Here is a 26,129-nt window from a genome sequence, read left to right as displayed (position 1 = left end):
CCGGGGTCAGAAGAGGGAGTGGGTGGAAATTTCTCAGTCTGATGCCACAGGTTAAGGTAAACGAATCTTCCTTTCTGGGGAATCTCGGATCTTAGGAGAAGGCAGAGGAGACAAGGTGAGCGGGCGTCTTCCTGGTACGGCACACCCTGAGAGGAGCGGGGATTTGTTGCCTCCTCCCGCCGGCCTCCTTGCCCCAGGGCGTCTTGAATGATCGAGCCCTAGCACCGGGCTCCCTGATTGGTGCAACCATTTCTTTTAGGAAGGCTCGAGGAAGGGGCGTGGGTGGAATTCCGAGCCTAGTCTCGTAGTAAACCGCGCATTCCAAGCGTGGCAGAGAAGCTGCGCGGTGCGCGGTTTGAAGGGTTGTTTCCTGCGCGGAGTGGGCACGCCCACCCTGCCCAGTCCTGAGCTCTGGCGCCCGGTGCTGCTGTTACCCACGCCCGCCGTTCGGGATGCTTTTCCGTCCTTAAAAAGTGCCCGAGTTCTTACTGTAAGATTGAAGAGAGGGCAACAGTATTTCCTTTAGTATCAAGGGCAACGCGGTTATTTCAAACCTCACAACGAGATCCCTCGTACTAATCGAACTCCGTCTTCTCAGGGCTGAATCTTCGATCTCCCTTATGGAATATTCAGTGCTTTGTAAGATTTTCGGCATCCCCACTGTGTCATGGTGAAAGGCAATAAGATATTCAGAGAGAAGGGTCGGGACTCCGGTGGGCCAGCAAGGCCGCAGACGTGTCCATATATAACCCCTGCCTGCTGCACCGCAACAGGGAAAGGAAAAAAAAAAAACTCACTGCGAAAACGAGTAAAGGAATCACTGGTTACACGGTGTCACCCAGACCCAAAGATCAACTTTGTTTTGCCCTCAAGAAAAAGAAACTGAGGTAGAGGAAAGAGGAGAACAAAAATTAGAGACGAGGGTGCCTGAGGGATGGCTTGAAAAGGCCAGAGAATAAACAGCCCCGCCAGCCAGTCTAGTTGTTGGCTCTGGCGCACGAGGAAAGACCCGGCCAGCGTAGGGCCTCTCGGTCTCTGGCCGCCTAGCGCCATCTGGTGGAAATTTTTCCGTGAACGTCTGTTTACCGTGAGGGGCTTTCCGAACCAGGCAGTTCGTTAAATACGTTTAAATATTGCAAAAGGAGAATCCTTAAAAAGCATGAAATCGAAGGGGGAGTGGAGGGGAGTGGGCCTAGGCATAGAGGGCCGGTCCGCTCCCCCCACCCCACCCCCAGGACACCTCTATGCTCGGGTTCCCCTTGTGTGTGGAGCGGCACTCGTGCGTGTTATTAACCTTCAGATATGATCAATCAGGAGGACTCCTTTCCCCATCACCAAGGGAACCAAAGCTAGGAGGGAGCGTACAGTCGGTTGGAAAGCGGACCCTTTTCTCTGCGGAGGCAGTGGGTAGCTGAACTCAGATGAAATACTTGGGGAGGCTCTGAGCTGGATGAGGAAACTGAAATGAAAAGGAGATGGAATCCTCTAGGGTCTGAGTGTTCCCCCCTCGTCTCTGCCTCCTTTGCTTTCACGACAATCCTGGCTCAGTAGAGAGCCAGCAAGGACACGACCCAGAACGCGGTTTCGCTCAAGGAGGCATCGTGGGGTCGTAGAGCTGGAGGAACCGCGGGGAGAGTAATTGAGGCAAAGATACTGCTCTTGTCTTCTCGAAGATATGGTAGTGGGGGAGAAGAAAGGGAGGGAGAAGCGCTCAGCGAGGCAGAATTCTTCATAGAAATTCTCTCTTGCCTCGCCTTACCCGACACTCTGCCTATTTCAAAAAATAGAGCGTGTTGAGTACGGTCTGGATTACTCATAGGGCTCTTTCTTTTTCTTTCTTTCTCTTTCTTTCTTGCTTTCTTTCTCTTTCTTCCTTTTTTTTTTTTTTTTCCGGGCGCAAACCCGTGATCTGGATTTATAATCGCCCTACAAAGCTCCAGAGGCGGTCAGGCACCTGCAAGGAGCCCCACCGCTCTGCCGAGCTGCCCCCGCAAGCAGCGGCCTCGTGATTCCCCTGCTGAGCCGGTCCCCGCCTCCCCACTCCGCCTCCGCCTCCCCCGAAGCCAAGAAGCCGCCTCTTCGGATTGCTCTTTTCTCTTCCTGGAGCTCCCGTGCGGGACGGTGCTAGCGAAACAGAGGCGGCAGCTGGAGGTGACGCCGGGCAGATTACGCCTGTGGCAGAGCCGGGCCGAGCCGGGCGGATTGCTGGGCGCTACGCAGAAGAGCGACCGGAGCGCACGGCTTGCTGTCTCCCAACCTAGGTGGGTAAGCGCGCGGCCGCCCGTACCTTCCCAGTACCCAGCCGCGACTGTTAGCTGGGTCCTCTTCACCCGCGGTTTCTTGACCAATCCCCACCCCAGTGTCTGCCATCTACCCTCCGGAGCTGAGTGCGTCCCACCCGCCCCAGTCCTGACTCTCCGTTCCTGCGCGGCGCAGAGACCTCAGCCTTCGCAATCATCCTATCCCCATCAGCGAGATTCATGCCCCGGGGACGCACAGAGGCTGAGGCTCGCGCAGGAGTGGAGCGAGAGCGATTTTCCCCTCCGCCTCCCGGCTGCGAGCGCCGGTCTCACCAATGGGCTCCTGGCCAGCAGCAGCCGAAGGCGCGACTCAGAGCGGTAACCTGTTACTTCCCCAGAAGCCCCGGCCTCCCCTCTGCCTGCTCTGCTGGGCGAGTGCGCGCGCGGAGCTAGATGCGGAGTCCTATGCAGGGTCTGGAGGCCGTGGCCGGCGGGCGCTACTCTGCAGGCTCTTAGATGTACCCAGATTCGCCCGCACTCTCTGTCCCCTGGCCTTCGGAAGCCATCGCACCAGCGCCGAGCGCGGAACACGGGCGCCGCGCACCTATCCTTGTGTGCCACCTCCCGCGCGCTGGGCGTAAGTTCGTTTCCCCGGTGACGTTCCCCTTTCTTGCCTCTCACCCTCTCCGGGTCTGTACAGCTAGAAATCCGGGGACCTCAGAGAGTTGGGTGGAGAGGAAATACAGAAACAAGGATAGAGCCCCGTTCTTGGCTTCGAGATGACTCAAAGCGGGTGGGGCAAGAGGGAGACAAGCGAGGTTCCGACTCGCTGCTTTCTGGCTGTCTGGACTACAAGGTGACTGTATTTCTACCCCAGTCAAGTCCGAGGGAGAACGTAAAGACGTGGACCTTTTTTTCCCTCTCACCTTGTCTCACCAAAGTCCCCGGTCCCCGGAGCAGTTAGCCTCCTTCTTTCCAGGGAATCAGCCAGACACAACAAGGGGAACCAGACACCGAACCAGACGTGCCCGCCCCGTGCGCCCTCCTCCCCCCCAACACCCGCCAGCCCGCCCGCCCGCCGGCTGCTGAGAGCCCAATAGTGCTTGTCGCGGCTAGGCTGGAAAACCGCGCACTGAGCCTCCCTAGCCCTCCTAGCCCAGTCCCCCGCACCCGCGCGACCTGCACTGGCCTTGGGCTCCTCTAGTCTCAGCGCTGCGCTCCAGGTCGCCCCGCCGCCAGACTGGAGAGCCGCCCCGGGCTACGTTGCGGGCGCCCGAGTCCCCAGCTCGCGTGCACGTCTCTTCCTCCCCCCGTCCCCAGCCCGGCGCACCCCGACCCAGCCCGCTGGCTGCCGTTCCTCTAGCCTCTCTCTCCTGAGCCCGGACTTAAGCGGGAGCGTCCGCGCCCCCGACCGCTCAATCGCCTCCCGCGCGCCGGACCCCTGAATCCCTCCCCGTGCAGCTCTCGCTTCTCTTTGCAGCCTGTTCCTAAGCCCGGCCGGCCGAGGACCCCGGACAGCAGAGGACCGGGGACAACCGAGCAGATGGCGTCTTCGACCCCTTCTTCGTCCGCAACCTCCTCGAACGCGGGAGCGGACCCCAATACTACCAACCTGCGCCCCACAAGTAGGTCCTGCTCCAGTTTCCTATCAAATGGACTGCGGGGAAGATGGGGGCGCTGGGACGTGAGGAGGCTGCGCTGGCAGAAAGGGAAGGGGGAGCGCGGAGATGATGGAGGCTAGACAGAAGTGGGGCCCTGACCCAGGTCCCGACCAAAGGTCGTTCGACTGCCAGGGATGCTAGGCGATTCCAGGGCGCTAACGCAGTGGGAACCACGCAGGGTCAGAGCGGTGGCGATCCTTGGAGGCTTCGCTGCGGGGGAAGGACGCGCGGCGAGAGTGTTGTTTTTGTTGTGTTGTGTGTGGTTTCTTTGCTAGGTGGGACGACGGGGGTCAGCGCAAGGGGCGGTGTGAGGAGCTGGGAGTCTCAGCGGGAATAGAGTCTTCTGTCTTCGGCTTTCGTTGAGCCGAGATCTGACCCCTCCCCCCCTCCTTTACCCCTGCATTGTGCTCGAACTCTATAATCAGCGGAAATTTCGACGTTAATTGCAGCTTTTAGAAAACTCGGGGTCCCTAATTGCTCCAAATTTGCGTCGAGCTATTGACGAGTGAGGAAGAAGCCAGGAGCGAGAAAGGAGCATAAAATGGTTTGAGATTAAGCCTCGACATTTTAGACAATTACATTTCAGAGACAAAAAAAAAAAAAAAAAAAAAAAAGCGGGCATCATCCTGAGTGGCAAGAAGTGGGGAACCAGGAAGAATCCAGAAGGTTTGCCAGGGCGGTAGGAGAGAGCAGCCCTCTCTTTTCTCCAGGGCAGGAGACCTGTCAGCAATGAACACCTCTGGAAGAGAGAGGAAGAAAAGGGGAACCAGATAAAAGCGGGTGGGGAAATGTATGCTTCCCCACCCCTAGCTCCATGCGGCGACTCAACCCATTTCCAGAATCTGTCTTTAATTCGGATTGATTTCCAGCATCTTTGTAGAGATGTGGAGATGAGGGAATTGTTTTCCTTTTTCCACTTTGGATGGAAATGCGCTCCCTCCAAATCCATGAGCTCCGGATAGTAACGGCCCCAGAATTTCTATACAAAAGGGCTTAGGGATGGCATTGTGGTTAGAAGGAGAGCTCATTGCTTCGCTTTTGTAGCACTTTCTATAAGCTTGAGAAAACATCAATTGTTCCCATCAACGAAGGTTGGCATAGGGGGGTATCAGGTAAGCCCTCTATCCAACCCCTAGGTGCTGCCCTTGGCTTCCCGACTGGAGGCCTTCTCTTAAATTCTTAGGCGGCGTTCCAGTTCCCTTTGCAGCTCCCTCCCCCAGACCCCCAGGCAAGCTACAATTACCCACACAACAAAGAGGGGCTCAGGAGAGCCGCCAGCCTTAGTGGCGCGAGAGCCGGGCACTGGCTACCAGAGCTGGTCGGACCAGGCCAAGAGAAACGGGAGGCCTGCGCGCCTTTGTCTGTTGCTCTGGCCCTGATGGATTTCTTTTCCAGTTCTCTCCACATTTCCTGCCCCTTTCTTTGCTGTCTGGCAGGGGTGGGCGGCCGTTGTGTTCACCCACCCTCGAGTCCTGAACCCCTACTGCGCCCCTACTTCCCAGAGGCAGCCAGCAGCGGAGCCCATGTGCCTAACCGCGGGTCCCAGACCCAGTAGAGGAGCTGACCCGAGTTCGCTTATGGCCGGGCGCGCCCGGAATTTGCCAGGGCGGAGGGAAGATAGCCGAGAGCTGGGCCCAGGAAAAGCCTGCAGCACCTGTCCTGAGAACGCCGCCGTCGGCCCCGACAGCCCAGCCGCCGTGAGCATTCTAGGCTGTGCGCGCACACCTGGCTCTCCACCCATCCTTGCCCTCCCTTGCAGACACATCCTCGCCCGCCCAGCTGGCTCTGCTTCTCTGCCCCGCCAGGGTCTCCTGGGAGGTGGCGTTGCTCAATTCGCACAACCTTACTCGACCTCTTGCTCCGGCGACGCCTCCTCCTTGTTCTCAGCCACTCGGTCTTCCCTACTCTGGCTACGTCAAAGGATCTCTCTCACTTCCTCTTCCCATCTCTCTTTCCCTTTCTTTCACTGCAATCCCCAACTCTAAAAGGCAGTGCCATGGGTCTAAACTCCAACGCCACAGCTGAGTGACCTTGGAAAACTCTCCTAGCCTCTCTGAGCTTCAGTGTTTTTATTTGTAAAGTGAGTCTTAGATTAACACTCCTCTTTTTTCCTAGGGTTATGAGGATTAGGTGAGATGGCCTTTAAAATGAAAGCCCTCTATCGGATGAAAATAGCTCTTTACCTGCCAGGCATTTTTATTAGGGTTTAGCTTTCGCCCCGATTTACTACTGTCTGTTGCAGGAACTCCATCTGTGACACGCTCTCTCATTGACGTCGGGCTAGTTCTTCTCCCCGCTGGGGCTCTGTTGTGCCTCGGGTTTAATGGATGTCACTCTCCTTATCGCAGCAAACACTCGCGCCCGGCTGAAGGCACCCGCCCGGATGGGGTGGGGGATGGGTGTGATTGGAGGCGCCTTGCTATGAGGAATCCGAGGGGAATTTCAGGCTAGGCCCACTACACCGGCTCGCATACAGGCTCTGCAGGCACCGCCGTGCTTCTGGCTGGAAGTTGAACCCCGAGGGCAGGATAGACGCTGAGGAGTTTGAGAACACGGCAGCGCCTGAATCTGCGATTCAGACCTGGAGAAAAAGTGTCTGATTCCCTTCGCCTTCGCCTGCTCCAGATCCGAGACGTCCGAGGGAAGGGTTAATGAGGGGCATGTTGGGAAGAGGGGGCAGGGGGTGAGACCCGAGGCGCACTATTGTCTTGCCGACTCCCCGGTCCCACTGAAGAGCGGCCATGCCAGCCCGACCATCTAGTCAAATACTATTTTTCACCCAATTAATTCCTGAACTCTTCCGCGACCCCATTTCATGCCAGTTTATTTTAAGCTGCCACTCAGCTGGAGACCCGCCAAGAAATTATGAGCTGTGTTGGTCCCAGATGTCTCTGTGTTCCCTTTCCCAGCCACTGTGGTCGCCCTTCGAGTCTGCGGGACGGAAACCAAGGGACAGGGCCTGCGGGTGGGTGTTGGGCAAGTCGAGGAGCCGGGCCTGGCCCTTTGCACCTGTGGTCAGCCCTGTTCCACTCCGACCCCGCCTTGGCGGCTACCCCATCGTGGTCGCTGGGAGCCGCGGGTGGGGCGCTGGGTGCGTGGCCTCTCAGAGACACTGTTCTGTACCTCAGGTCGGAGCAGGGAGGGACTGTGATGGGGTCTCGGGGGGCACGAGTCTCCCCATCGGCCCAAAGATCTGGCTCTTAGCTCCTTTCGGGAAAGAGCTTTTTAATGAGGCGCACTGGCGAAGACCTGCCCCTACCCTCCCCAGAAAACCTTTGCCCTCGACCGGGTGCCGGACTGTCGAGCCTCACTGATCGCACGTCTCTTGGTTTCTAGCGTATGACACCTGGTGCGGCGTGGCCCATGGATGCACCAGAAAACTGGGGCTGAAGATCTGTGGTAAGTGAAAGGGCCGGCTGGGGCCCCAAAGGGGCTGCGAGGCGAGCGGGCTTTGCGGGTTTGGGAGAGTGGGACGTACGCGGAAGGGAATCCTGGCTCTTGGGTCTGTTTTCTAGTGTCTACAGCCCCTACGCCCGGCAGAGACGCTCCTCTACTGGCCTTGACCTTCCTCTGCCCTCTCCTGACGTGCCCCCGAGGGACCTTTTCCGATGGGGGGCCCTGGGCTACTTGAGACCTCGGGGCTCCCCTAGCTGGGCGCGAGCACAGCGACCCCGCGCGACAGCCCCGCTCATCTTGCCCGGCGCTTTGCCTGTTCTGACCCAGGCGCTCTGCCTACGCGACGCGAAGGCGGCATAAAAAGGGTCCGGGTTTACTGGAGAGCAGGCCCAAGGCGAGACATCCGCCTTAGACGGTAGCTGGCGCGTCGTATTCCTTCCCTCTCCACCATCGCGCGTTGAAAGTGGCTTCCTCGGCTGGATATTTTTGCCCGAGATGTCAAAACGTATTCAAATTTCGTTCTTTGAGGCCTTGGAGGTCAAGAGAATGGATTGCCTGCAGCCCTCGGTGGCCTACCTGGAGGAGGTGCGGGCGGTGCAAGCTAGAGGGTTTGAGGAGCTTGCCCTTGAAGGAGAGGAGGGAAGGGAAAGGGGGCAGAGGGGGCGTGGGGCCGCAAGACGGAGAGTGGGTATCGGGCACGATTTGCTAGAGAGGAAGGAAAATAGATCTGGGAGCTGGACGGGAGAAAGAACTGCTCTCCGGAGACGTAAGGATCTAAAATGAAAACGCCCAAGGGCTGTAATTTTTTTTTTTTAAGGAAAAAGGGAGATTTGTTCGAAGGGACACAGCTGAGTGGCTCCGACTGAACAATGAGAACTTACTTTCCTTGCTACATTTCACCGTCTAAAATTTCTAGCCTTATCGGGCCAGAAAATACGGACGTCCCCGGTCAGGGGGTGGAGAGGCGGGGTAAGATTAACGAGGGGCTTATTAAAAGGCCATCCGTCAGCTGCTGCGCGCTGGAGATAGTGGCGGCGCAGGCGTAGGCACGCCCGCCCAGCCCCGGGAGCGCCCGAGAGTGGGCCGGCGAGCCGGTGGCCTCCGGGCCTGATCTTCCCAGCTGCCCTGCATCCCGGGGCCCCAGGGAGGCGAGAGTTTGTGGCCGGAGCGAGAGGAGTTACTTGGCAGCTTTTGGGAGTCACCCTCCCTTCCCCGCCTTGCGGCGCGGCGCCCTCCCTGCGTTTCTGGGGCTCTGTCCCCTTGATCCCAGAAGCAGCTTTACGGTGAGGAAGGGCTGCTCGACTCCAGGACCTAGCCGTTTTGCAGGGAAAGCCCAGCCCTGCGGCGGGGAGGCCCCGGGGTTTGGCCCTCTCCCCAGCACGCGAGGCCCGCGGGGCGAGGCCTGGGCCGCGTCCCCGCGCGGGGGCAGCTGGCGGCAGCCGAGCTTTGTTCTATAAATAGCCCCCTTCTCCCAGCCGCCATTCCCGGCTTAATGGCCCGTTTCGCGCCAGGTCCCTTCGGCGGCCGCGGCGCTCGGCTTCAGCAGCCGTCATTGTCATGCAGCCGGCCAAGCAGAACTGAGCGAGCCCTGGGCGCCCGCCACGGTCGAGGACAGGGTGGGGGGAGGCTTGGGGTGAGGGCTGCTTTCCTCGCGGTCCTAGGCCTGCCTAGCCAGCGGCCTTCATCCATCCCCATCCCCGCTTCTCGGCCTCGGCCCTGGGCGGTGCCCCCTGCTGCCCCGACTGCAGACCCTCAGGGTCGGGGGAGAAGAGAAGGTCTAAACGCCGCTTCGGTGACACACCCGAAGTGACCCGAAAAGGTAAAGGGGCAGTAGCATCCCTGGGTCCGGGAATAGATGTCCAGGCACAGGGGTACGGGAATTGGGGAACAGAGGTTTGCATCAGCTTCCCCTGAGGGAGAGCTCTTGGGCATTTGGGGGCTACCATCCTCAGGGAGTTTCTTCTCTGTTTTTACCCACCTCCCCAACATTAATTTCAGGAAAGCTGAAACACCTGTGACAGGAGAGGGCTGGTAGTGTGTTGAGGGGAAATTGCCTTCTGCTAATACACATGCTTCGGGGGCCACAGGTTAGGAGGATTTACAATAGGTTTGATTCTGAAAGGAAACAAAACAACAGGAGGATTTGTTTTTCATACTTTGCACCAACTCTGGCTTTCCATTTTAGTCTAGTTACCGGAGGCAAAGTGCAGTCTTTGGTTTTGACTTGAATCCACAGACCCCTCCCCTCCTCCACACATAGATTCCCCCACTCCCTTCATCCCAGACCTTCACGGGCTTGAAAGGTGCCCTCGTGACCTGACACTCTCCAGGTTGGTTTGACCTTTCACCTTAAGAGAGTTGAGGGACTAATGGTCATCTTCTCACTTCCAGATCCATTGCCCTGGGGGACCCATTCATTGCCCTTGCCAAGATTCCACCCCACCCCCTCTCCTGGATCCTTCCCCCCCCCCCCCCGCCCCCGCCCCCGCCCCAGGAAGACAAAGCTCCAAGGAAGGCCCCTGGTCTCACCAGTGTAACCCTTAGCTCCGGAGGCAGAATCCCGTGGGAAAGCAGTCAGCCAGAAGACACCCAGGGTCTTGCCAAGAGGTAGAGAGCCGGGTGGCTACAGGCATGATAGCATGACCTAAATCGAAGGAGATGCAGGGAGCCCTAAGTGCTGGCTCTGGGCTCTGCTAACTTCCCAGTGTGTCCTTGGGCCTCAATCACTTCTGTATTCAGAGGTCCCAGACTGGCTACCAGTTACAGCCCCTGAGCTGTTTTATTTAGCCCATGCAGTGTGTGTGTTTGTGCGTGTGTTTAATTTTGTGTCAGTCACCAACTTTTAAGTATACATTTCAAATATTCTGTATTTATTATGGCTTCTCTTGAAATTAAAAAAAAAAAGTTTGAGGTGGGGGAGAGATCTGGCAGGGTACTTATAGCCCAGAAAAATCAGGGAAAGAGCCCCGTCCTCTAGGGAGATGCAACTCCATGCTACAGCTTGGTGAGAGACAGCAAGGGGGTTGGGCTTCAAGCCTCACTTGCCCCCTTGGCCAGGTGCCCTTATGCTAGGCTCAGTTTGAAACCCCACTTGGAAACAACCAGCTTGAACCAGGTGCTCTAGTTCCTCACACCTCCCCCTCCTCAAAGGGCTGATTAGGCCTTTGAGTTTGGGGGCAGCTGTGAGGACCAGCCGCAGGATCGCCCCTCGGCTCATAGGTGGAAGCTAGCGAGGGTGCTACGACCGGGCCAAAGCTCACCGCAGCTTCGGCTCCCCTCCGCTTGCCTCTTTGCCTCTTAAGAATGTTCAGCTAAGTTACCTTAAACTAGATCCTTATAGCTGAGGTATAGAGCAAAAGGGAGTACAGTCTGCTTTAGTCTCAGGGACCTCTGCTTCCAGGACCCCTTGCTAGCCAGGGAGGTCATCAAAGCACTGACCTCAATGTCATCCACCGCCTCATTATCCTTGGAGAAGCATACGAACTTCCAGAGCCTCTCAGAGCCCAGAGAGGCCTGGCTCCTTGACCTTATTTTTGAGGCTCCCAATATTTTAGAAAACAACTACCTTCCAGAAAGGTGATATTCCAAAAATAATATCCATTAAGTGTTTATATTAGCAAATTAATATTAGCAAATTATAATGCAATGTAAGTGTGCTTTGCATAGGATAGTTATAAGATGTATAGAAAACACTAATTCCTTGTGCACTCCAGGAAGTATGGTCCAGGAATGGGATGCAGGTTTAAAGTGTCGCAATTGGCATCTTTCATTCCTATCAGGACACCTGTGGGAATGCCTGTGAGAAGAACTCCTTTGGAGATAATATCCAAAGCCCAAATGCAGGTCCTAGGTCCTTTGCCACCTAGGAAAGGAGTTGCTAAGGGGTTTCAAGGCAGAGACTTTCCCAGGGAGTGAGTCAAAACCGACCAGAGGTCAGAGACCTAAAGAGCAGGAGTTCAGCGAGGCAAGACCTCACCTCCATTAGGGCATGTGGACTTGGTCTTTTCAGCCTGTCTGAAACAAATTCCACTGCTGCCTGTTTGGGTGGAGGGGGGCGGTCTCACTCAGAAGCCAGGTGATACTGCATCCCTCTGGCAAATGAGTGCTAGCTTCTCATTTTGGACTCTGGGGATTTGGAGGAGGAATTCAGAAAGTAGGAGCAGAGGTGAAGGGGAGGATGCACCCCCCATCTTTATATCCAAGTGTGGAGCTCTATTATAGTGTATTTCCCCCCTTCTGATGTCCTTTAGAGCTTTAGTGATAAGTTTTAAAGGTGCTGAGAACAATGAAAGGCCTGGTGCCTCTGCCTTCCTATTCTTCCCTCCAAAAATAGACCCTGCTTCTGTGTGTGGGAGGATTCTAATCACTGCAACTTTCCCCCTGCACCCCTCCTTCCTCCACCCCTCAACACTGAATTGCAGTCCTGGGGAAGTAAAGCTGAATTCCCCAGATTAACTTGCCTCTCGTGGAACCTCCCGGGACTTTCCTCCAAGCCTGCCTTGTGACGTATGTGACTCCCCAAGGATCTTGGTATCTACAAATACAACTTTGGGGTCACCAAGAAGCTTAGAACTTCCTTCCTCTTTTCAGGGTGTTGCATTTCAGACTAAGATTGAGGCCGAATTGGAGGAGATGCTGAGGGAAGGAGTGGGTCCGCAGCCCCAGTGGGTCCCGAGCCCCAGAAGGGACAGGTGGAGGTACTGAGAGAGGAAGTGTGCTCCTGGTTGGCAGAGCCTCAGCCCTTTCAGCCCAGCCTGCTTCTGGGTTTGCCACTGGTAGTGTTTGCACTGCTCACCTCAGGCAGGAGAGATTTCCGCTCCTTCTGAGGGGCAGGGAGGAGGTGCTTTGACTCCCACCCTGGGCTCAGAGCTCATCTCTGTGGAGTTCTTGGATGGCTGTCTAGCTTTATTACGTTGTTGGTCACCGTCTGCCAGTCTGCAAGCTCCTGGAGAAGAGGGGCTCTGTCTCATTTATCTTTACCTGTCCCTGGTCCTAAATGCTTAGTAAAGTCCTTTTCCACAATAGGTGCTCAATAAGTATTTATGGAATTAAATGTCACCACACATAAGATTTTAGGCTTTCTTGTCTCTTTCTCCAATACCTTTATTTAAGGAGAGGGGGTGGTACAGGGAAAGCTGCCCTTCAGTTTTGGGTGAGAAAAATTAAACTTACATTCAACCCTGGTAACATTTACCTGGAGTCCAAGGAAAGCATCTTCCCCAATCCTCAGTGCTGGTCTCACCCCCTCCTCCCTCTGGTTGCACAGCCCATAAACCCAGAGCTGGCAGCATCCTCTCCGTTTGTGTCCCTTCCCTTAAAACCCCATCCTGGGGCTGGTTACTGGAGTGGAAGCTGTCCAATTGACTTAATTCTGCGTTCACTGTCATGTTCAGAGAGGAGAATGGGCTTCACTTACTGTTTTTCTCTCTTGCATGACTGGGTCTGCGCCACTGATGACACTTGGTACTGCCCCCTCCCCGCCTGGAGGCGAGCAGTGCCAGAGCCCTTACATATAAAACAGACACTCGGCTTCTGTTCGGGAAAAGTGAGAACCCTGCTTGGAGAGTCGACCTGGGCCAGCAGCAGACCCTCCGAGCCTGGGAGTTTGGTGCCCTTCCTCTGACCCAGCTTCTTGTGCTACAGGCTTCTTGCAAAGGACCAACAGCCTGGAAGAGAAGAGCAGGCTTGTGAGCGCCTTCAAGGAGAGGCAGTCCTCCAAGAATCTGCTTTCCTGTGAAAACAGCGACAGGGATGGCCGCTTCCAGCGCACAGAGACCGACTTCTCCAACCTGTTTGCTCGAGGTAGTCCCCACCCCCAGCCCTAGTGCTATCCAGGAGGTTGCTTATTGGAGTTTCTTTACTTTTTCCTGAAACCTTGCTTCTTTTACAAAAAAAAGCCATTCTCTCTGAACCATCATGAAACTGCTTTCCCAACATTTGAATATAATATACTCCCTCCTTCCCTGTTGCCCAGGTCTCCATCATTTGAAAGCTGGATGAGGGCAATCTGTGAAACAGCCAACTCTAAAGATACTTGCAGGGACGAATACACAGTCATAGAATCTCAGAATCCAAAGAAATCTTTCATATAAGAAAATCCAGCGATTCCCTCCATAGCATTTATCCTCCAAGGGTGGTGCCCACAACAACAAAAGCACCCTGTAGGAAGCTGTGTAGCTGGGCCTCATGACCAAGTGCTGTCCTGAAGGTCATTTTCCTTTTGAAGATCTTTCACTCATTACCACTGCCCCTACAACAACAGTCTCAGGAGTTGCTTTCCTAGTCTTTCATTACCAGCTCAAAGGTAAACCCACCCCCCTCCCCTTTCCCCCTTCCATGAACTCCCCACAAGCCATGGAGGCCAAACCAGAACAGAAAACAAGATTCACTAAACCTTGGAGAGAGAATCCAAAGAATAGACACAGAGCATTATATACAGCCAGTCTGTTCTTGAGCTATGGCTGACAACTTCAGTTGGGGCCCCCTACAGCTTTCTCCCCTGGCTACCCCCCAGCCTGACTCTACCTAACACAGGCCGGAACCCAGAGTCACCTTCTGGCATCCCAGAGGCCAAGCCCTAAAAGGTAAGGTCAAGAGAGGGGCAGGAGTTCCCTCTCCCACCTTCCTGAGCCCCACTTTCCAGTTCTAGTTTTCTGTCCAAGGACAACATAAAGAACCATCCTCTTCGATGTGACCTCAGCCTCTACCCACAGAAGCCTCACCCGCCACCAGCAACAGATCAAGCACATCATAACACCAAACCGAAAGCCCAGTATCTGAGCCAGATGTACAGAGACACACCTGGTACTAGGGGAGCAAGACAGATGCCCCGTCCATCACACGCCTGACAGGTGCCCAAATGGATAACTGCAGGGGAGGCTGCTCGTGACTTCTCAAAGCATTTCAATTAAGAGCAGCCTAACTATCAGAAACTCTGTGAACCCCCAGAGAATATATGCAGCGCTTCTGTGTGTACGCCGATGTACATTGTTCTGGGGAGATGGTACGTCAGGTTCTCAATGCATGCATATCCTGGAAGAAAATCAGTCCTATAAAGATACGGATGTTAGGGATTTCTAAGCTGACTGAGGAAATCCGGATAGGAGTCAGGTGATAACCCCTCATGGGCTTCCCCCCACCAGATCTGCTTCCGGCTAAGAATGGGGAGGAGCAAACTGTGCAGTTCCTGCTGGAGGTGGTAGACATACTCCTCAACTACGTCCGCAAGACATTCGATCGCTCCACCAAGGTGCTGGACTTCCACCACCCCCACCAGCTGCTGGAAGGCATGGAGGGCTTCAACCTGGAACTCTCTGACCACCCTGAGTCCCTGGAGCAGATCCTGGTTGACTGCAGAGACACCCTGAAATATGGCGTCCGCACAGGTAAGGGTGAGAGCCAGGTGGACACGCAGTGGCAACCTCGGCCTGCGTCAGACCTTTGCCAATTGCCAGGATGTCAAAGTCATTTTGAAGGAGAAACACAAACCCGGGTGAAGGAAGGCAGCAAAGCGCTCCATGACCTCAGAACCACCAGACTCAGTGACAAAATCCCATGATTATTTATTGTTGTCAAAATAGATTTAAAAGATACAGATACATGGTGCTGTGTCAAGTTCTGTATAAAGAGTTTTAATTCTTGGTTTGAGGCTATTCACAACCTTAAGAGAGCAGAATGATCCATTCTCTACTTCTTCTCCCACTTCCATTTTCACGCCTGCTTCATTCTGATAAATCTGACCCTTGCCTGTCCCTGAAACTGGGGAGAATTGGGCCCATTTCCTTTTCTTTCTGTACTAGTTTCCTAGGGCTGCCACAACCGATTACCACAAACTGGGTGACTTAAGACAACAGAAATTTATTATCTCACAGTTCTGGAGGCTAAAAGTTCAAAATCAAGGTGTCTGCAGGGCCATGCTGTCTCTGAAGACTCTTGGGAAGGAGCCATCCTTGCTGCTTCCAGCTTCTGATGGTTGTGGGAATTCCTTGGCATTCCTTGGCTTGTAGATGCATCCCTCCAATCTTTGCCTTCATCTTCACATGACATTTTCCAAGAGTCTGTGTCCAGGTTTCTCTCCTCTTTGGATTAGTGCCTACCCTAATCCAGTATGGCCTCATCTTAACTTGTTTACATCCACAAAGCCCCTATTTCCAAATAAAGTCACAGGAATCAGGGGTTAACACTTGAACATATCTCTTACAGGACACAATTCAACCCCCCACACCCTCTATTTGCTAGGCCCCAAAGCCACACACTTACACACCCTTTGCATTCTACTCCATCCTCTGGAGTTCAGGTATCCTGAGGCACCCAATCCTATCTCCAACAGGGAGCCCTGGAGGACGCCCTCTTGCCTCCTTTCCACGTTATAGGAACTCTCTCTACTCAGCAATCCTGGCCAAGTGGTTACTCTCCAGTTGCCTCAAGTTCAAGGACTTTTGGGATCTCTGTCTGGCTCTTTCTAAGCCTAGGAATCAAGCAGTGGTTTCTTCTCCCTACCGTCTTTCCCCACTGCAGCCTGGCTCTCCTGAGCCCTTGGGCAGACTGATGTACAGGAATGGGCAGTCCATAGCATGGTTGTCCCCACAGAGGAGCCCCTGACGCCATGACTGGTAGCCTCTTGTTCTTTTTTCTTTCTCTCTCTCTCTCCTTTATTATCCTGCTCACTCTTCCTAGTCATTTGAAGATATGACTGGGGAGGGTGTCGTAATAGGACTGAGTAAGGCTATTGGATGTCAAAAACAAGGGTTATAATGAAATAATGAGGCTGGCCAAAGAGGCATTTTTAAATAATGAATCCCAAACAGCTTTTAAAGTCTGCTGGGCTTCCCTGGTGGCGCAGTGGTTGAGAGTCCGCCTGCCGATGCAGGGGACGCAGGTTTGTGCCCCGGTCCGGGAAGATCCCACATGCCGCGGAGCGGCTGGGCCCGTGAGCCGTGGCCGCTGAGCCTGCACGTCCGGAGCCTGTGCTCCGCAACGGGAGAGGCCACAACAGTGAGAGGCCCGCGTACCGCAAAAAAAAAAAAAAAAAAAAGTCTGCTAACACCACTGGTATAGCTGTAGCTTTCTTGAATAACTGCAGGATGGACAAGACTCAATTATATTACAAAGTCTGTGTTTGATTTTTAAAGAAAAACATGCTCATCAATTTAGTTACATCTCACCTTGGTCTGATGACTAATCTGTTCCTGGTGGAGATCAAGTTGTTATTTGGCTAGGAAAAAAAACAGAGTTCTCTGTGTATGTTTTAGCTTGACTAGCTTTGGTCCACTATTTTTATTTTGTCAGTTCACGCCACAAACACTTTATCAGAGAGATGAGACCATGTACGTTTATCACGAAGCTCAGAATAGTGTTGCCCCTCAAAGAAAAATACATGGATTTGTCATAATAGCAACTCATATCGCCTACAAAACTGAAGTATCACGTGGTCAGAGAAGCATGGACTCTTACTAGAGTCGAGTGTGTGAATCCAATTAGATACTTAGCCTGGAGCCATTCATCCCTGTTCTTCAGAGCAGCTTCTAGAAGCAGATATTTGCATTTGTAGAGTTCATAGTCTTCAGGCAATGTGAAACCTGCATCGCAGGGTGCTGACTCTGGCAAAGTGTACTGTTGCTTTCATGGGAAAACACATTTCCTAGTTGCTGGTCTGTAGTTTAGATGTAGTTACTGGAGCAATAGAGTAAACCCACAGGTATTCTGCAATGGAAGTGGAAGATATTTCTTAAGAGTATTAATGCACAGCCAGAATAATGAATAGGGTTTTAGAATGAAAACATACTGATCTGGGAAGCGTCTGTGGAGGGATGATGATGGCCTTTGGAAATTTCTCTACAAATTAACAAAGACTTCTGAAAAAGGAACCAATGTATATACATTCTCCAAGAACTGAGAGAAACGCTAGTCAGCCCTCAGTCACAGTAGACATGCTGACTTCCTTAGTTTTCCTTTTTTGAACTTTTTATCATGGAAATTTTAAACTTATACAAAAATAAAACAGTGTAATGAACCCTGTATACCCAACACCCAGCTTCAGCTATTAGTAGCTCTTGCTGGTGTTGTTTCACCTGACACCCCACCCACTCCCCTCTCTTCTATACTATATGGAAGCAAATCTCCAGCATAATATTATTTCATTCATAAATAAATATTTTTTATCCTCAAGGACTCAAAAAAAAAACACATTATCATTGGTACATCCAGAAAAATTTATAATTTTTTAATATCACATATTCAGTCAGTGTTCAAATTTCCAGTTGTCTCATGAATGTCATAAAGTTTTATTTTGTTACAGTTTGAGTCAGGATCCACAAAAGTCCCCCACACTGCAATTGCTTAATATGTCTCTTAATCAATAAATTTCTTCCTGCATCTCTTTTTTTTTTTGAAGCTTATTTGTTCAAAAATTTTACTTTAAAAAATTACTCTTTCTCTCTCTCCAACCTGACTCTAAGCCATGTGCTGCTCAGTACCACGTCTATCACCTGTTAGTATTTTTGTTGACTATAGACAGTTGAAATTGAAATTTAAACTAGGTCATTTTGTTGCTTGATAGAAATTCTGGTATGAGATTTTGGGGACATTAAGCTATAGCCATAAGAGGAAAGTAAGGTTTGGGGGGACTTTGTGTCCTTTTATATTTTAATAGACCATGAGATACTGTTTCGCTTTTGTTTGAGGGTATTTGTATCAGTCTGTCTGTCTGTCCGTGTCCATCTTTTGTCTCTGCTATGCAATGTGCTTTTGATACATTGTCAAATGGTGTGATTGCATTTATTTATCATTCAATCTTGTCTTAAAATGAAATGTTGTTAAAAGTTTTCAAATGGGTATTGTGTGTGTGTGTATATATATGTACATACATATTTATATTTAAATGGACTTCAACAAAATTAGTTACGTTGTAGGAGATCTCATAGATTTTGTTGGCACTGAGCCGAGTAGAGCAAAATGGACCAGTTTAAGCTATTTAGAGTAATGTACAGGAATGTCTGGAATCTGGCCTTGAATTTACACCGAGCTTACTGTTTATGCTTCTTTTATTCTTTCTAAAGATCAGTATTATTTTTCGAGGACTCTTGAGGTGCGGGGATCTGTATATCCTGCTATAAGAAGTCCTAGTCTAGATGTTCTGAATGAGTCCTCATCGCAAGGAGGGAAGGATATACTTCCTCAGAGAGGGGACTTAGACCAGGAACATTCCAACATTAGCTCTCTGACAGTTATTTCGGAGGCAAAAGCAATTTCCTCTGGAAACACAGCAGTCAGCACATCTTTCTAACACCAGTTCTCTGTCACACACCCCTAGATAATCTATTGCGTTGGCGCCTTCGTGTCAGCCAGGCCAAGCCTGCTGTATGGGGTTGAGTTTTTCTGTGAACGCCAAGTTGGCCAAAATTTGGCAATAATCCTGAATTTGCTGAGAACAAAGCCTGATAAAGCATAGAGTGGGTTGAAAAGGACTTTTGAGTTACATAATAATAAAAATTATTCTATCAACAACTCAATGAGTGAATGAGGCTGTGTCTGCCCCTGTTTCACAGAGCAGATGCCAGGTCATCTCAGCAATACATCTAGTTTAACAGTCACCTGACTATATGTGGGCAAAACACACCAATGCTTGGCGTTGTATTTGACTGACACAGAGGCCCAGGGAGTGATGGCTGCCTCGGCATCAGCCTCAGAGCTGGCACTTACCCTGGGCTTGGTTCGGTTCACAGAGCCACTGACCCCTTCTGAGGCCTGCAGCCCCTCCTCCTCCCTCAGCATACCTTGATTTGGAGAATAAAAGCTTGAGGTGTTAAGTTAAAAATTGAAATATTTATGGAGAAAAAGAGGACCACCACATCCAGATTTGTATTTTAAAAAATACAACAGAGGAGCTCATCTGGAAATCAACAATACTGGACAGATTACTTGTTTTATGACATTGGATTTCTTTTACTTGAAAAGCATTATGCTTTAGAAACATGTAAGTTTGGGAGACATCTTCAATGTTAAAGGTTGGTATAGGGTGGGTCAAAGTGCCCTTCCTTCAGTATTCTTGGGCAGCCCTATTAGACCATTGGGATAGAGGTCCCATCACTGTGGCCTAGTGGAGTGGACCTTCTGATTTGAAGACAGCTTGAAAACTCTGGATTTGCCTTGATGCTTGTCTGTTACTTACCTCCTTAGGTCATCCTCGATTTTTCAACCAGCTCTCCACTGGATTGGATATCATTGGTTTAGCTGGCGAATGGCTGACATCAACTGCCAATACCAATATGTAAGTCCCACATATTATTTCCACGTAAGCAAACATGATGTCTGAGTATGGCTTGTTGTATTAAAAGTCCAATTCCAATGGTTCTATAATAATTTTATTACAGTTTGCCCTAGTCATCTTTTCTCTTAAAATCTTTTAGGTTTATCACAGTTCTGAGTTAAAGGCAGATACTTGATAAACTATTTTTTAATTGAATAATGCAGTTTAATAAGAGCATGGTCATAAGAAGTCATGACTCTAGCTTTCAAAATTTAGTGTGAAACTTCATGTTAAAAGACTCCATATTTCTTAATGATATATTTAAAGAGATCATGTTCTGGGATATAATCTTGGTCCATTTTCCCACCCAAGCATATTGCTCCTTATCATTTAGGTCATATTTTCTTCATAATTAAAGAGGCCATAAAGCCACAAACCAATTTGATCAGCCTATTGTTCAACTAAAAATTCTAAAACAATTCATGTAGTGATATCCCTTTGAAAGGAATTATATATCCCTTTCAAAATAACTGTTTTTCTGAATGTGAAATTTTTTTCATACTTGAGTAGGCAAAGCCTTTGTTTGTTTCTAAGTTCTTGTAAATTTATTTGAAACTGTCTCTAAGGTCCTGGCGGTAGGAGGGTTGTGTGTGCAAGTAATACCTGGGTAGTCTTCTGGTAATCACCCCACAGTTTCTTCTACACACAACGTGCCATCTTTGGAGACAAGGACAGGTTACAAGTTGATGGAGGGGCATCATAGCCTACTAAGTACTGTCTTTTCTTTCAACGCTAAGATTATGTTTTACCACTATGTATCCAGACAGTGGTACCACATTCTATGAAAGTGTCCAGAGGGAAATAATAAAACAAGGTTATCGCAATAAGTTAAAAATAACTACATAAGAATTATATGGGTTTTAGTCACTGTGGAAATATTTGGAAAATAACCGTACACTTTTTAGTTCATGGTAAAGTAGATTTGAAAAATGAATTTAGGTGAAAGGGTGGTATTATTTAAAATGAGAAATTCCATTTGACGTCAAGATAGAACGTAAGTTATTAAAGTTCAAGGTATTCTATTTTTCTTAAACTACTACCAGCCACAGAACCTGAAAGGGCATTTTAAACTTATATATTGATTTGTGTGTGTTCCAAAGATGTTTAATGCTGTGACTCAAAATACTTAACTACATTCAGAAAAGTTTCTATTAATTAAGGCCTCCTGCTTTGTTTGCTAATTTAAAACAACAACAACAACATTTAAAAAGCAAATGTGACAAGTGAAACCATTAGTACTAATAGGCATAAAAGATTAAATTGATTGAAGTCAAATGGTTTTCCTGCTCCCTACTTGCAAGTCAAGGTTAACTTCACAGAATGTTCATGTTGGATCACTGAGGCTCTGAAGGGCTGGGAGGAATTCAGGTCAAAGATACAATCACCTGTATGATCTCCTAAACAAAAAACTCCCCTTTGCAGTCTTTATGGTTTGTGAGATAAAAATATATCAGCAAGCATAGACATAATATATTAATTATAACTTGAAAAAAGACAGTGATGTTTAACTGAAACATCTCACACTAAGGAATGATTTTAATTAGAAAGTACAGCTTTTAAAAAAAAACTTAACTATTTAGAAAATAAATGAGAAAAATAGAGTAAAAGGTACATACCCATTAAGGCCCAAGTACCCTTATTAATATAGGCACCAAATTCACCCAGTGTCTTTAAGTGTGTATTCTGTAGGTCTCTCAACTGTGACTTCCTAATATATATAGCTCAGTCTCAAGGTAAATAGAAGGAATTCACCCCGTTGAACCATTTATGACCACATATTCTCCTAAAAGACTTTTCTTTAACCAGGGAAATCTCACAAATTCTCCTTTTTTTTTTTTTTTTTTTTTTGTATGTGTTCATAAAATGAAAGTCCCTTACTCTTCCCTTACCTCAGCTCAGCCATATGAAGCGCTAAAATATTGTCCAACCATCTGAGGTCAAGGTCAGTCCAACTAAATGGCACATAGTAATTGCAGCTGTACTGAACAGTGGATATTTATAAAATATGATCCGATTCCAACAGATCGATAGCAAAGGTTATTTAAAATACTGAAATAGTTTCTGTCAGTTCTAGAGACGAGGCATTGTCTGAAGAAGTAATAACTATTATCTAGAAATTGTTCTAAGCCAGTTCCCCTGGAAGATCATGAAATGTGGCAGCACTGTCAGGAGGTTATGCAGAAATTTGCTCCCTTGTGACAAGTCCTTCTCCAGCTGGGAACAGTGTTCACAATAGGCCTGGGAAAGAATGGCAAAAGGATCTTTTTTGGCAGAGTAGGATTTAATTAGTGATACACTCATTTTTTGGACCTGTACTTCATTGAGTTTGGATGGCACTGGTAATAGAGAATAATAACTACATTCCTCAGTATACCCTCCCTAAAAGAACTATCCAATATTTTAATCCAAGTGGCAAAGTGTAAGGTATCTGATGGTTAGAATAGAAGGAACATTTATGCCCATGCTTTCACACCCACCTGTGCATTCAGCTTTGAGATATATTCTTCCAAGCTAGGACTCAGTGACGATGCAAAGAAAACATCACCAATGTGTAGTTGGCCATGGCATGTACAGCTCTTTTCTTCCAAAACACGGGCACCGAGCAGGTGTAAACAACAGCCTACCCTCAAGCACCTGACGATAATACATAATCCTAGTGGAAGATCTATCACAGCCCTTTGTCATGAGGTTATGATTTCAAGTATCTAGCACTTTATTTTCATAGAAATTACACAGGAGAAATTTTCTATGGGGGTTATCAGTCATTTTACACTAGTAGGCAGGTCGTTACAGAGGAGCCTGCAGTAAGTAGTTCTCATTTGTCATAGAAAAGCAGCTGTGATGTAAAGGACATGGAATTCCAGCTTGGAAACATCCTACATGTGAGATCTTGAAACAACTCACTGAATTTCTCTGAACCCCAGTTTCTTCTTCAGAAAAATGAAGAATAATTGTATCCACCTTACATAGTGATTCTGAAGACTAAAACAGACACCAGTCTTAAGTGCCCAGTGTATACAAGGTACAATGCACACACCCAGGAAAGGCAGCCAACCCATAGGTCACTGTTGCCATTTGCAACCCCTCCCTTCAACTTCCCAGCTCTTTTGTTTCTGTCTCTCGTCATCTCTGGACACCAAAGGGACTCACTAAGCTCCCCCTCAGGTGTGTTATCTTTTAAGGTAGAGATGGGCCACTCACCACATCCATAAGGAGGATAAAATCTAAGGGGACTGTCAAGTTAGAGAATCAACATAGAAAATTATTTCTTCCTCTCGTTAAAGAAGTTCCTGGTTTGGCAGTCACCAGGGATGCAGGATCCTTGTGCCTTCCTGGTTCATACTGAGGCATGTGGCTCTCATCTTCAAAGTTACTTCATGGTGCAAACTAGCTGCTGGAGTTCCAGCCATCATTTATGTGTTCCAGATCTCAGGAAGGAATGCAGGCAGAGGGAGGAAGGAGGAAGGAAGGAAAGAAAGAAAAGAGGGAAGGAGGAAGGGCAAAAGGGAAACACACTCTTTCCTTCTAAGAAACCTTCTCAGAAGCTCCACAAGACATTTCTCATAGCATCTCTTTAGCTAGAACTTAATCCAATGGCCACACCTAGGGAGGCTAGAAAATACAGTCTTTGATCTGGATGAACTGCAACTCCAAATAAAATTGAATGAAGGAAGGGAAATTTTGATACTGGTTAGCAACCAGCAGATTCTGCCATCAGAGAAAATCAGCTTAACAATCAATTTGCCTCCGTTAATCCCACTGGGAAGGTGAGTTGAACTACTAAAACAGGGCTGACTCACTACCCTACTCAGAATATAAAAACTCTCCTTTAGTGTCACTCCCTGAATGTCACAATCATACTGTTTTTAAACCATTACTTTCAATCCCATGTTCTTATGCTTCAACCTAGAGCTTTTAGCAGGTTTAGTTTCTTATCCTCCGATTCTGAAATGTCATCTTGTACTATGACTTTAGCATCAAACTAGCTTCTTCTGAATCCATATTTGACCTTTCATCTCTTGCCTTTATCCACTTTCATCTGTCATTTACGGAAGGGGTACCAAACCTGGAGTCCCAGTTGCAAGAGGAGACTCTCCTACAAGTGTATACAAAATGATGTGCATATCCTCATTTTCTTCCTGGAGAGAGGGACCATAGCTTTCCTAGGAGTCCCAAAAGTGTCTGTGATCTCAATTAAGTTAAGAACCACTGCTCTAGGGCGAACTTCAAGGTCTTCTCTAAGGCTCTGGATGCAGGCAGACTCCCAGTTGTAAACACGGCCGAGGATGAGAAGGCAAGTTCAGAGGAAGTGTCAGGAATGGGGGCACCACGTTAGCCCCTGTGACAGGTCTGGCTGAGGATCAACAGCCGTGGGGCAATCTACCAGCTTCTAGGAGAGGGTGTCAGGACTAAGGTCACGAATCGGAATAAGCTTGGTGTTAGCTGTGGGGTAACTGATCCTTCAGACCCCGGCAGGGACTGTCAAATAGGATGCAGCTAAGGCCAAGATGCTGGATTCATCCTAGTAAGCTTCCTCCTCAGGGTTGGGAATTGTGTCTTATGACATCTTTGTCTCCGCAGTATGTAAAAAGCCATTTGCAAGAAAATAGTCATTCATTAAATATTTGTTGAACAGAACTGAAAGAAAGGTTTCAGAATCAGGAACCTGGCATAAGTAAGGAACCTGAGATAGATGAGATCAGATAATCTCACGATCAAACTCTCTAGACTCTTCCTCCTGATCCTGAGAGTAATAGCCATATTCCTGGTAAGAAGACTAATTCATGCAAACCTGGGCCCTAAATTGATTCAAATCCTGAAGTGGACCAACCCTCTGGCCTTCAACCCCATCCTTTCTCCCTTCCCCATGTGGTTCCTGCACTGACTTGACTCTGGTCCAGCTTTCATCCAGTCCTTGATAAGGTTCTGATATTATGGTGTATGATTCCATTGGTTCCTTGTCTTACCCTAGAGAGCCTTCTCATTTGGTACTGTGAGACTTAAACACACACACTGCCACCAGTACCTCTTCGCCATGCAAACATTTTTGCCATTCCGACATTTCCAACAATCAGTGGCACTGTTGATAACGCATTTGTTCAAGAATGGTTAGAACCACATCATGAGTTTGCCCCTTGGTACACTCAGCAGCACAGGCTAAACCAGGAACCCTTCTCTTCTTCTTCCTTTATCAGGCCATCAGACATGAGGGAGTGTTGGTTGCTACGGTGATGGGGCTCAGAGCAGAACCAAAGCATGATTGTGACCTCCAGAGGTGATGGTAACTGAACACATGATTTCCAAGGGTCTTCCTCTTAAATTTCAAGGTTCCTCCCAAGGAAAATGGACATATTCTTTTTGCAAACAAAATTCTTCTATGAGGAGATATACCCTGAGGATCCTTCAGGATCTTTTTGTCCTCTTTTACCACCATGTGATTAATTTGATTATTTTTCTCCATGATTAAAATTTAGTACCTTCACCTGGGTCTTTGTACAACAATTGTTATTTCATCCTTGCAAGTAGCTTTTCTAAATCATGAAGCCAGCAAAAATTCCCATTAATTCCCAGCATTGGCATTCAGCCTAAACACCCTAACCAGGGATGAAGTCTCCCCATATCACTTGGCTGAGTCAATCTAGGAATCTCCCTTCGGCGAGCATTGTCTGAGCCAAGCCCACAAACTCTAATGCTTAAGAAGGCCAAGCAAAAAGAAGAAAGACAAAGTCTCATAGTCAGTAAATATTTTTGTTTTCTGGTTTAATTTTCTGTAGATGGACCTTCTTTGATTTCTCTTAAGCCCTTTGCCTTGGTACCATGATTTTGTTTCAATGATTAGTCACCAGACTGTGTTTTGAATGGCTTTGAGAAGAGCCTGGCTTGCTACTTTTAAGTCAGTTAATTAGAAGACAAAGCTAACCTACCAGAATATCTTGATGCCCACAGTTAGCTGTGTATGCCAGTTGACATTCTTCTTGTTTTTTTGTAATTGGTGATTAGAAAATCATGACTTACAATTATTCTTGACAGATATCGACTTCAGAGAATTATAGAAGCATTGCTGTCCTTAGGGATTATCAGTAGAAAAACCATGTAGATAATTATATTGAGATCTTTAAAACCTAGGTCAATACTTCCAATTATCTTCATGGTTAGCTTTCAGGTATTTACATTGTTTTTAAAAGATAGACTTTTTGGGAATTCCCTGATGGTCCAGTGGTTAGGACTCCGTGCTTTCACTGCTGAGGGCGCGGGCTCAATCCCTGGTCGAGGAACTAAGATCCTGCAAGCCACCTACCTCGGCCAAAAAAAATTAAAATGTAGACTTTGGCTCTGGGTTTTATAAATTCTACAAGTGTGAAGTTGGCAATCAGTTTTTTTTTAAATGTTGCAAACCATTTGCATGTTGCAAACCATATAGAATTTAGAATACATTTTTTCAATTAGCATTTGCATCACCCTATAATCTTAGAGGTGAAAGGGACCCAGAAAAGTCATTTTCTTTCCTTCTATTTCTCTGGGTGG

The 26,129-nt window shown here is 48.9% G+C and overlaps 1 protein-coding gene and 1 long non-coding RNA gene across 3 annotated transcripts in view; one reads left to right on the top strand and one right to left on the bottom strand.

Annotated features, from left to right (window-relative positions):
* Window positions 1-1,772: 1,772 nt before the first annotated feature.
* The window catches only part of GAD1 (glutamate decarboxylase 1), a 40,930-nt gene continuing 16,573 nt past the window's right edge, over window positions 1,773-26,129 (top strand). Inside the window, exons 1-7 of one of the 2 annotated variants that reach the window (XM_027128542.1) lie at window positions 1,773-2,265; window positions 3,721-3,865; window positions 7,238-7,300; window positions 12,941-13,099; window positions 14,440-14,682; window positions 19,475-19,565; window positions 24,800-25,086. In XM_027128542.1, the coding sequence (XP_026984343.1) occupies window positions 3,784-3,865; window positions 7,238-7,300; window positions 12,941-13,099; window positions 14,440-14,682; window positions 19,475-19,565; window positions 24,800-24,836 (675 nt within the window). In that variant the 5' untranslated portion in view covers window positions 1,773-2,265; window positions 3,721-3,783 and the 3' untranslated portion in view covers window positions 24,837-25,086. Of the gene's footprint in view, window positions 2,266-3,720; window positions 3,866-7,237; window positions 7,301-12,940; window positions 13,100-14,439; window positions 14,683-19,474; window positions 19,566-24,799; window positions 25,087-26,129 lie in introns of those variants that run through there. The other variant, XM_027128537.1, reaches the window with a different exon arrangement.
* Window positions 4,464-6,181, bottom strand: LOC113631824 (uncharacterized). The gene is made up of 2 exons (XR_003437581.1): window positions 6,085-6,181; window positions 4,464-4,640 (listed from the first exon to the last, which is right to left on the bottom strand). It is a non-coding gene; the product is annotated as an uncharacterized LOC113631824 (long non-coding RNA).

The sequence above is a fragment of the Aethalodelphis obliquidens genome, unplaced genomic scaffold (genome assembly GCF_003676395.1).
Source record: "Aethalodelphis obliquidens isolate GAN/ISIS:26980383/991018 unplaced genomic scaffold, ASM367639v1 scaffold2, whole genome shotgun sequence".
Lineage (NCBI taxonomy): Eukaryota > Metazoa > Chordata > Mammalia > Artiodactyla > Delphinidae > Aethalodelphis > Aethalodelphis obliquidens.
The sequence above is the reverse complement of the archived record's forward strand: the minus strand, read 5'-3'. Positions and strand labels throughout refer to the sequence as shown.